Source organism: Equus przewalskii, chromosome 10 (genome assembly GCF_037783145.1).
Source record: "Equus przewalskii isolate Varuska chromosome 10, EquPr2, whole genome shotgun sequence".
Taxonomy (NCBI): domain Eukaryota; kingdom Metazoa; phylum Chordata; class Mammalia; order Perissodactyla; family Equidae; genus Equus; species Equus przewalskii.
In genome coordinates this window covers 30,090,516-30,102,286 of record NC_091840.1, presented here as the reverse complement: position 1 = coordinate 30,102,286, position 11,771 = coordinate 30,090,516, and the positions used below count along the sequence as shown (strand labels likewise).

The 11,771-nt window shown below is 44.7% G+C and overlaps 1 protein-coding gene and 1 long non-coding RNA gene across 4 annotated transcripts in view; one reads left to right on the top strand and one right to left on the bottom strand.

The window, feature by feature from the left end:
* Positions 1-713: 713 nt before the first annotated feature.
* Positions 714-8,967, bottom strand: LOC139073916 (uncharacterized). Of its 2 annotated transcripts, XR_011523097.1 has the most exons (3): positions 8,776-8,967; positions 1,923-2,121; positions 714-1,655 (listed from the first exon to the last, which is right to left on the bottom strand). It is a non-coding gene; the product is annotated as an uncharacterized lncRNA (long non-coding RNA). The 2 variants fall into 2 exon arrangements; XR_011523096.1 differs by lacking the exons at positions 714-1,655; positions 1,923-2,121 and adding an exon at positions 2,149-2,307 and having other exon boundaries at positions 8,776-8,951.
* MMD (monocyte to macrophage differentiation associated) overlaps positions 8,188-11,771 on the top strand; it is a 26,468-nt gene continuing 22,884 nt past the window's right edge. Inside the window, exon 1 of one of the 2 annotated variants that reach the window (XM_008519735.2) lies at positions 8,188-8,477. In XM_008519735.2, the coding sequence (XP_008517957.1) occupies positions 8,452-8,477 (26 nt within the window). In that variant the 5' untranslated portion in view covers positions 8,188-8,451. The remainder of the gene's footprint in view (positions 8,478-11,771) is intronic. The other variant, XM_070560757.1, reaches the window with a different exon arrangement.

Here is an 11,771-nt window from a genome sequence, read left to right as displayed (position 1 = left end):
ACCCAGAGGGGAGAGGATTTGTCTTCCTTCCCTATACCAGATAAAATATAGAATGCTGAGTTAAATTTGAATTTCAGATGAATAAAGAATAAACAATCAATACTTCATGGGACAGACTTATAGCAAAAAGTTATTTGTTGTTAACTGAAATTCAAATTTAAATGGGTGTCCTGCATTTTTATTTGCTAAATCTGGCAACTCTACCCAACTTTGACTCTTACAACAGATAAAATTTATATTCTCTGGATCTTTAGAATCCTCTGCAAAATGAGAAGCCTGAACAAGATCAACCCTAACGCTTTCTGCAGCTCAATAATTATGTAATTCTGTGACTCAAATACTAATAAACTACAAATGTGATGTTGGGTGAGTTATGCAATCTCCAGGAGGATTAATTTCCTCAACTTCAAAATAAGGATGATAAAGCCAAAGTCACAGAAGTGTTAGATGAATGTTCTGGCTCACGCCTTTTTCAAAGAGAGACAAAGCCAGACATTACAGTCATGCACCAAGTAACAACGTTTCAGTCCACAAAGGACAATATATATGACAGTGGTCCCATGAGATTAGTACCATATAGCCTAGGTGTGTAGTAGGCTAGACCATCTAGGTTTGTGTACGTACAGTCTATGATATTCTTGCAACGACAAAACTGCCTAACGATGCATTTTTCAGAAGGTAGCACCGTCATTAAGCGATGCACATTGTAATTCAAGTAGTGAAAAAAGATTTTATTGAGTAACTATTGACAGTAGAGGAAAGAGCTGAGCCCCATACCAATTTGTGCAGAGGTGATTGGGCATTTAAAGGGAGAAGGAGGGAGTAGGGGCGAGTGGGGACTTAAGCAGAGTCAGGGAAGTGAAAAATCACAGGGGGTTGGTTAGCATAAATGCCTTTAAGCCAGCTGTGTCTGCTAGCTGGTAATTACTGAAGCAAGGATTCTATCTTCCCACAGAGACTGGGAGACAGCGGCCCTATCCTTGCTGATGATTACATTTCAAAGGAATTGCTTTAAGGAAAGACACTCCTGAGTTGTAGGAGACACATATACATCTCAAAGGGACAGAGGAAGGATTTACAATTGTTAAGTATTTTTTAGTAAATGCTCTAAGAAAGGGAGGTCAGGGGCCTATTGTCAGGTATTGGCTAGAACAAACAGTCAATTATTTTGACAACCCTGAGCTCTTCCAAGAGGAACTCAAAGGGGGCTGGGTCATCCCAGGGACAGACCTTAGGCTACTTAGAAGTCCTACAAATGTGATACTGCAAGGTTGGTCAAGTCTCTTAGTTGGGGGGGTTTGGATGGAATCCTTTGGTGCCCAGACTTCTTTTGCCGTTCTCATCTTCAAAAGTGCCTGGCATAGGAACGTGTCCGTAACAAATAATCAGTCATTTATTCACTCAAAATACTATGAGATCCTTCATAATCCAACGGTATCCAACCAGAATTTTTTTACAACTTGTGCGTGAAGAAAGGGCTCTTGATGCAAAATTTTAGTGTTAAAAAAACTAATAGAAAACTTGCTTAAAATATCATTGTCTTAGGAAACTGTTGGCAAGCAACAGACACGCTGCTTTAAAATGAACCTTATTTTTTCATTAAGGCATCTCTCAAGACTTGTCGTCAATGTTTTTGTTGACATGGAGTTGATGATCTACAGGCACAAAATACACATATTAAATCACTCTAGAATTTGTACCGTACATTTGCTCTCAGCTTGCCCTCCCTTCATTTAGTCCAAAATAAAAAGATTCCTCCATTTCTGAATAGGTCAGGATACTATTTTGATTTAATTATATCTATACTGCAGCAGATCTGAGCTGGGTCTGGGGAAGAGCATATGTCCTATTTTTGTCTCTCTTTCCTCATTAGATTTCTATTTTTAAATGGCACTGAATTGTGAGTTTAGCGTGATACTCACAGAAGCAGTCATGGATGGAACTGTACTCCTCCTTGAGTTTTCACAGATTTAGGCTTTGTATAAAGAACCCATTCATCCTTCTCCGCTCCCGCTGACATCACCTTTGTTCTGACCTTCATCACTTCTTGCTGGGATTATTCTAATCGTGTTTACTGATCACTCTACTTCCAGCTCCACTCACAGTATCTGTTTGGATAACCTGCATGCGACAGAAGCCCCAAATAAGAATGGTATAAATGAAATACAAATTTATTTCTCTCACACTTAAATGTCTGATTGGTATGGAGGCTCTACACCACAGCCATCAGGGCCCAGGCTCCTTCCATCTTACTGCTCTGGTATGCCACATAATCCAAATGCCTCTCTTCTGTGTCTGCATTTCAGCCTGTGAAGAAAGGGGAAAGGAAGAAGAGGATGGCCCAGCTTAACTTTAAGGCATAACCCAGAAATTGCACTTCGCTCATGTCCCATTGCCCAGAACTTAGTCATATGGCTCACACTTAGCTATAAGGCAAGCTGGAAAATGTGGTCTTTACTCTGGGCAGCTATGTCCCCAGCTTAAAAATTGGGGTTTCTATTAAGACAGATAAAGAGAAGAAGGTGCTGTCCAATATGGTAGCCACTAACCACATGTGGCTACTTAAATTTAAATATATTAAAATTAAATAAGAGTAAAAGTGCAGCTCCTCAGATTCACTGGCCACATTGCAACTGCTCAATAGCATAAGTGGCTAGCCACTATGGTAGTAGACCGCACAGACAGAAAACATTTCTATCATCATTGAAAGTTCTACCGGATAAAGCTGATAGAGACAACCAGCAATCTCCTTCACACTCCTCCAATCCATTCATTCTCCATACAAATTTTATCAGAGAGATCTTTCTAAATACAAAACTGATCATCTCGTTTTTGTGTTTAAAGTTTTTCAATGGGTCTCTACTGCTTTCAGTATAAACTCTAAATCTCCTTGGCTTAGCACATCAGTCCTTTGTTTAATCTGAACACTTCTTATCCCTTATCTTCATCTACAAGACTTCTCCACAAATGCCTTTCACTTGCATCATGTGGAATTGCAGGTCTTCAGACACATCATCCTTTTGCATATGCTGTGGTCTCTCTCCTTTGAATGTCAACTTCTTTATTGCTTATTTACTCTCTCTCATCTAATCACTGGGTACTAAGACCCAATATCGTCTCCTCTTAAAAGTCCCTTTTCCCCACCTGGCCTCACTATCATTAGAGATTCTTATTATGTGCGACTAAAGCATCAAGAACAATACTCCATCATAGCATTTAACACACTTAACAGTGATTTATGGTCAATTGTTTTTTTTTTCCCACCACCTGGAGTTTCCTTGAGGATAGGGCACTCATTCAACTTTGTGTCTGGGACCTGCACGCTCATTAGACTTGCAATAAATGTTCATTGAATAAATGTGTGATAAATAAAAATAATAAATTATTAGTTCTTTTCAATTCCTTCCCTTTCTGTATCTTTTAAAGAAGGTAAATCTCCATGAAGACCCTTTGTTTTGCTCAGCAGAGTGATTCTTGGGGATGCAAATGATAGAAGCCAAAAGAGAAAGACTAAATTTTTTTGCACGAGAAAATATACAAACAGACTTTCTAGAGGTGGAAAGTTTTCTCCATTGGTATGGAGAAAACATGTTAGTGGGAAAATAGGATTGTTTGGGAGAAAAAGAAACGGCGGCTCCCAAAGGATGTAGAACTTTGGAGACACAGAAATGTTTAAGGGTGATGCACAGTGTAATTCCCTTTTCCATATTCACAGGAATTTTAGTAACAATTGACATTACTTGTCTTGGCTTTTAGAGAATCACTTAGGTTTGCATTTCTTCCAATTAGAAGAAATCTGTACAGCAGGTGCAAGGGCTTGTTCAAGGAGGCCCAGTTGCATTCGGTTTACAAATAAATGAAAGACGTTAGGCCTGGACATCTATAATAGCAGGGGAAGTTTCAGAGCAGCATCTTTCAGCGTGTGCAAGTTTAAAAATGTTCATCAGTATTCACACCAACATATTCTGCTTTTCTCTCTTCAAGAGAAGTTACACTTCATCTTTGTCAGCACTTCCTATTTATCATGAGCAAATAAAATAGCTGAGACCACATAAGGCATCAAGAACCTCTCCGAATCTTTTCAGTTCCTGGTTGACTTTGGCAGAATAAAAGATGTCACAGGTTGACTACCCTCACTGAGTTCCTATTGCCCAAGCCCAAGTAAACAAAAAGTGTGAAAATAAATGCCAAGTGACCCCAATTAAGGGGGAATCTGCATTTTGTTAAATATAATTCTTTATTCTTTTCGACTGAATCAAAAGCATAGACATGAGTTTCACACAGACGACTACGAAAGTCCCTAGTGTGATCTTGTGGCCTCTGAGTCACATTATGAGAACCACTGCCATCAACTCTTGTTTTGTTCCTACGTTGGTCTTTTGGGGTCCGCTTTGTACTCACTGGCATTCCCATCCTTATTCTCATCACCTCTCAAACCTGCTTTGGAAGAAAGAGCTGCAGCAATCCTGACTCTGTACTCAGCAGGGACTTTAAAAACAACATGAGGCAGTCAGAGTGTTCTACACTCAAATAATGTTCTTTTTGAAGAAGTGAGTGTTGGTCACAGTGCGAAACAACCACAACAGCCAGCAGAATGTCGTTTATCGATTGTTCACTGAGAATAGAACACGGTTGGCCACAGTGAGTAATGATACACAGTCATATACCGTGATGAGGCATGGAGGGAAAAAGCATTTGTCTTGGAGACAGGAAACCTGGGCTCAAATCTTGACTTTTTCATTTATACTTACAAATTTAAGTAACTCACAAAACCCCTCTAAGCTTTCACGTCTTTATCTATAAAATTGATATTATCTAGCTCACAGGATGGTTTTAAGGATAAAATGAGCTAATGGGCATAAAAGTTCCAGGAGCAAGTTAAGCACTCAAAAAGTTGAATCTGTGTAACCATCGTATATCCCCCACCCATGTGGTCCAGTCTCTGAAAGAAATCACTTTCAAATAAATACAATCCAACAGCCAAGAATTAAAAAAAAGGGACTCTCAACTTTAGTTGTTGGAAAATACTAGAGTATCCAACGCATACTCTTAGCAGAACTTCTCACAGTCCCTTTCCTGTTCTTCTCATGTTCCATAATTCTATGAATCCTCTTACTTAGTTAAGTCCCTCCCCACCTCACAAAAACCTTTACCAATACCCCCCAGATTATGGAATGTTTTTTCTCCTACTCATCTTCATCATGTAGATCAATATAGCCTATCTACCAAGGCCCTTCCTTTCTCTCAGGATTGCTTTTTCTTCCCATTATCTTCTCCAATTGTTTTCATCATGGAAGTCCAGGAACTGGGCATGAAAGAGACAAATAATCCTCAAATGACGGGTGTCTTAGCCTATTTGGGCTGGTATAACAAAATATCACAGACTGGGAGGCTTATAAACAACAGGAATTTATTTCCCACAGTTCTGGAGACTGGAAGTCCAAGATCAGGGTGCCAGCATGGTCGGGTTCTGGTGAAGGCTCTCTTCCGGGTCGCAGAATGATGACTTCCCCCTGTGTCCTCACATGGTGGACAGGGCCAGAGAGCTCTCATCTCTTTATGCGGGCATTAGTGTCATTCATGAGAGCAGTGGTTAACCTAGTCACCTTCCAAAGGCCCCCTCCTCCTAACACTATCACAGGGAGCATTAGGATTTCAACATGTTAAGGGGGAGGCGGGGCACAAACATTCAGACCATAACATAAGGGAAGGTGGGCAAAAGATTAAGTAGGAAAAGATGGCATTCCTCTTTTTAGGAGAGGGGAAAGGCTGCAAGTATTTACACTTTAAATACTACTTTACTTTGTCATATGTGTAAAGAGACAGATTGAAACCAGTCACAGAAGAAGACCTGCAGTCACAAGTTCAGGCAACCTTCCTGGGGCAGCTAGAGTCACAGACTGGAGCAGAGCTGCCACTTTCTGATTGGATGGTCCCGGCCAGAGGACTAGGTACCAGGTGTTTCCTAGTACGGTCAGCATCCTGTCCAGGAACTCTGTGTTCCTCACGAGCAGGGCAGGCATTCTCCCAAGAGTCTCCCTTGCAGCTGGTGTCTGCTCCATCACAAATCCTTTCTCTTAGGCACAGGCCATGCCCATGCAAATGTGTCTGCAGTTTTGCAGAAAGACTTACATCTCCGATCTCAGCAAAAATATCACACCTGCTAACTCGAAAACCTGTCTATTTTCTTCCTCTCCTGCAACACTAATCTCTAAGTAGAATCTTGTACTTCTTCTCTGCAAACAAACTCAGGATTCCTCCTCAGAAACAGATTCAAAGGGACACCACACTAAAAAAAATGTGGCAGGTGTTTGCATAATTAATTCAAAGGCGTTTCTTGTATTTTATTTTTATCTTTTGAGGTTTGCTTTTACTTTTGGGGGGGAGTTTCACCAACAACGAGGCTGATTTAAATTTTCGATCATATTGTTTCAACAAGCCACTTTCAGTTAATATTCCTGCATTTCTGTGGAAGAGACCGCTGTAGGTCAAGGGATTTTATTCTACCAAGTGAATCTGATTTTTATCTCACTCATTTTTTTTCTTGGGTAAATCCCATTCACATTGATGTTTCTAAACCTCGATGGCCTTCCACAAATTTTCCCCATACTGACTACTCATCTTTGTTCAAACCATTCTCCCCATATGAAAGGCTGTGCCAAGTCATGCCCGTCATCTCTTCCAAAATGCATATTGAGACTTCCTTCTTTCCTGTTCTCCTTTCCCTAATTAGCCTCATCACACTCTGACAGCTTATCTCTGCACTTTCCTAAGTCATTGATAGGATGTGACCTGACATCTGTTGGTTCATTGTTTTTTTTAATCCTTCTTATTATTTTTTTAATCTATTTTCATTAGTTATTGCCTTTGTAACCTTCCCTTCCCTCACCAATTCATTAGCCAGGTGGCCCGACAAAGGAGATTAGTAAAGTTTCAATTCATGCTCATTTTTCTGCCTTGGAGTAGAAAGAAAGTTTTTTTTAAAGAGATAGATTACTTTAAAATTTAGGCAGAGGCAGTCTGGGGTACTGAAAGGATCTGGGACCGTAACGTGAAACAAAGTTAGGTACAAATCCTAGTTTTGCCTTTGGCAAATTTCTAAACCTCAGCCTCCTTATCGTGAAATGAGTAAGATAACGACTATCTCCTGGCGTTCTTGGGGAAATTAATGAAATAACCCGGAAAGCACCCTGCTAGATGCTGCCACTTGGAAGGTGTTAAAGGAAAGAAACTAGAATTACGGGTGAAAGAATTCTCAGCTTTTCAATGCTCCACTGCACGCAGAGTAAACACTCCTAATAGGCTGGCCTAATGTCTCCTTGAGTCTCCAATTTGGGGTGTAGGGGGATGGGTGTGAACAGGCTTCCTGGAGGGGAGCACACCTAAATTCCAAGAGTGGTAAGGGAATGGATCAAGAAGTCACCCATCATTCACTTAACTTTGAACCTCTCTTCCAGCAAGCCCTGAGTTTAGGTTTAGCGACAGGAACCTGATTCAAGCCTACTTTCTGGTTTATCTGGAAGCCGTTTGGATAAGAAATAAATAAAAAATAAATTGGAGGACACTATAAAAGGAGCCTTGCAGAGGACACCAGCGTTTGTGGTTCTCAGTGAATCTCAGAATTAGAGGATGCCTTAGTGATTTCAACCTCCTCGTCTGACGGACAAGGAAAGGTTTTTAAACCTGCCCTGCAGCCTTGAATAATAGCCTAGGGGTAGCTGGTCCTCGAAATGATGAAGGAATAAATGAACGGAGGGATGGAGAAATGAACGCTGAAGAATGGATGAATGACACTGAGCCAGGACTAGAACTCAGACAGGGGTCCTTGTTTGCTGCTATTTCCTTCACAATTGCTTTTGACATTCTTGGCCCATCTCCTCCTTCACAATCGCTCTTCCTCTCTGCCTCTTCTGTTTTCACGCCCCACCTCGACCCCTTCTAGAAGTGCGCCGCCCTTCCCGCTTTCCTGCCCTCCCCCTCCCCCCTTCCCCCTCCCCCCTTCCCCCTCCCCCCTCCCCTCTGCTGCGAGGCCCCGCCCCCGGACCGGGCCCGCGGGACTGAAAGGCCGCGCTGCCGCCGCGCCGCTCGGGCTGCTGATTGGCTGCCGGGTGCGGTGACGCGCGGGCAGGCGGGAGCACGCAGCCGGGCCGACCGGGAGGGGGTGGAGCCGGCTCCGGGGCGGGGCGCGGGCGCCCGGGGGCGGAGGAGCCGGAGGCGGGAGGCGGGAGGCGCCGGGGCCGTTTAAGCGGCCTCCCTCCCGCCCCCAGCCGCCGGGTCTGGCCCCGGCCCTGTCCCGACCCCCGGCCTGGCCCACTCCGGCCCTGCCCCGCCGAGCGGAGCGCCGGGCACGCGGGCGGCCTCCGGAGCAGCCCAAGCCCATGAGGGCCGCGCGCCCGGCCGCCGGCGCTGACGAGACGGAGCTCCGGGCCCCCGAGGAGGAGCGGAGGATCAATGCGGTTCAGGAATCGATTCCAGCGGTGAGAGGGATGGCGCCCCCGCCCCGCCGCCGCCGCCGGTGCCGGGAGCGAGTCCCGGCTCCCGCCTCCGCCCGCATGGGTCCCGACTCCTCACCTGGGTCCACCCCCGTGGATCCGGCACCTTGGCTGGGGACCAGTTCCCGAGGGATTCCCCGCCCTGCGGTCCCTGGGCAATCCCCTTCCTCCGAGGACCAGGACCTCATGCCTAACCCGGGTCCCCCCTCGCGATCTGCACACCTCCGTTTCCCAGACCCCGGACCTGGAGCCTGCCCTCCTCCCAGGAGATCCCATTGCTCACCCGGCTTCACCCTCCCGACCTCCATCCAGGCAGGGCTCTTGCTTGCTCTGAGGACCCGAACCCCAGCTGCAGGCGTCGCCGCCGGGTCCTCCGACCCTGGCTTTGGCCTCCACCTCTTACCCGCAGCGTGGTGGCTCCCCGGGCGCGCGGAGTCGGGGCCGGGTGGCTGTTGCGCCCTGCAGCGAGATTGTCGTAAAGAAGGGGTGCGGGGCATTTTGGGTGCTTTGTGAACCGCCCTAGCAACAGGGAAACTGAGGCACGCTCCACCGGTTTAGCCTTGCCTGGCCATATCTGGGCCTTGCTGGTTCTCAGGCCTCGGGTCCCAGGGCGGTGCTCTTTGGGGCCCCACGGAGGGGCGAGTTAGCTTTCGGATGGTGCGACCTGCTGTCGAGGTGTCTGGGTTAGGAACCGGGAAATGGAACCGAGGAGGCGCCACCGGAAGGCTAGTCGGCTGCTCTTTCACTGGAGAGCTGGTGGGAACCAGCCTGGGGAGTCACCATGGCCTTACTCCCACTCCGGGTCTCTGCCATCGAGCAATGGATGGAGTCTGGCCCATGGTTCAGAGAGGAAGCTCTGGGTTTTGTTTTTTTTTTTTCCTCATTCTTCTTCGTTTAAGTGGGTGAAAGTTCACCTCTCCTGTGTTTGTAATAACTTGCCATCCCTTTGTCTGAGTCAGGCAGCTGTCCCCCCTCCCAGACCTTCACCAGCAAGCTTACTTAGTGTGCAGTGATCGGGAATTTGAAAGAAGCAAAGGAATGTATGAAACCATCTAAAGAGATGATGGTTGAGTCTTTAGGCACTGCCTTTTATTTCGAAAATTTAATGTGCACTTGTTTTCCTATGTGACTCCCTAATCCCCCGTGGACCATTCACCCATTATGCTGGTCTCCTTCCTCCCCCAGTCCCAAAGGGTAAAGGAGCCAAAAATGCGTAGGAAGAGTTGTGGTGGACTATGCCATCAGAAGAGTGACCCTTTGGAAGACTTGGCTTAACTTCTGACTGTTGCTGGTCCCTCAGGGTGTTGAATGCCTGGCTCTATTCCCCCAGTGGCAACATCTTATCTGTGCTTCTATAGGCAAAAAGGAACCATGATTTGTGGCTTTAGAAAATGAAGTCAGGCATGAAGACTGGAGGAGCTTTTAAGGGAGAAGGTAACATGTGCTCGGGCATGATTGGCAAAGCCCTGCCCTGTGTGGTTTGTTTGATTTGGTTTTGCTTCTCTGCACATGTGTGCGCTTCCTGTTTTCAGAGAACAGTGGCAGTCTTCTGTGAAATTACCTTTCTTATTTCGTTGAGTTAGTATTTCTTTCATATCCTTTGAAATCTTCTCTAGAAAGGAAAAAAGAGCTTGTTTTATTACATGTTGCACAAACATTAAAACAGTGTTAAAAGGAATAAAGAAAAAAAAAAGACGACTTAGAATCCTACCATCTCAGCCAATTGAACTATCTTCTTTTTGCTGGACACTAATCTATCCGGTCCTTATTAACACAGTTCTAGTGTGATTTTGCGCTCTACTTCATTCATTTAAAAATGGAAAATACAGGCATTGTCTTTTGGTGCAGCATAGACTTTGTAATTTTCTCAGTGGCTGCACAATAACAATGGATATTTAACAGTTATTTTCTTAATGACATCTAGATCTACCCTGATTTTCTTTGAAGATTGAATGATCCCATAACTTCTTGTTTTTCTATTGTAGGCTGGATTGGAAAGATATTTCTAAGGGTCAGTTTGAACTTGGACATAACACCTGTAAATAAAAAGTCCTTACAACTTGAAGGACCTACAACTAGAATGTAATACTGGGGGGCTTTGAGGAGAAGAAGAAGAAGAAGAAGAAGAAGAAGAAGAAGAAGAAGAAACAAAGATTGGTAACAGATGCTAGCTCAGGTGCCAATCTTTGAAAAAAGAAAACAAAAGAAATCCTGTCTTTAAAATAAGCCAAAGGAGAAATTTAAAACAAAAAAACAAAAAAACAGTCCTGGTTTTCTGTGGTCCACCCATTAAAATGTTGAGAGTGCTATTCAGTGCCTCTTAAAGCCGTGTTCATTATACAGCATTTGAGCATTCAGGATAGTTACAGGTAGGTAAATGACAGAGGAACTGGAGGAAGGGACACACTGTCCTTGAAAACGTGCTCCTTCTCTGATTTATCGGGTCTTAATTGAAGAGCGTTTGATTGCAATAAAAACAATTCATTAGGCCATAGTTTGTGGTTATGCGTAAATTACAAGAAAACCTGAACACCTTGCTGGCTTGCTCATAATGGAAACTTGGTGGTCATTGTGGCTTTGAATCAACTTCCAGAGTTCTGCGCTTTCTGTGGAGGACGGCTATAAGGAAACTTAGCCCACTGTCCTAAGTGGAGGGCTTTATGCAGGCATGGCTTCTCAAAAAACTTAGGCTGTGAAAAATCCCACTGAGACACAGAACATATTTTATCTTTCCTGTTTTATTCCTTCCATGCTTGAGTTTCCCCCCCGACACACAGTCATTCTCTCCTTTTCACATCATCTCCGACTTATTTGAATAACTGCTAACATTTACTGAGTGCCTACCTGGGCCAGGCAGGGTCCGGGTATTTATCTATTTCTCATCTCATCCTCAACTGTAACCCTGGAAGATGAATTTTATACCCATTTAATAGAAGAGCAAATAGAGTTAGAGAATTGAAGGGAACTTGCCATAATCACGCACCTAAGAAGGGGCAGGCCCGAGGGTTCAATTTCATGTCCCTCTCCACCACCCATGCTGCCAGTTCACCTCTGTCTCCCTGTCCACACCACATCTGTGTGTTCCACCACCCATGCTGCCAGTTCACCTCTGTCTCCCTGCCCACACCACATCTGTGTGTTCCACCACCCATGCTGCCAGTTCACCTCTGTCTCCCTGCCCACACCACACCTGTGTGTTCAGTGTAGAGGCCTAGGACCCACCGAGCTACTGTATCTTGTTGGTGCATACTCATTTCTCCAGCCTGGCAACCAAAAATC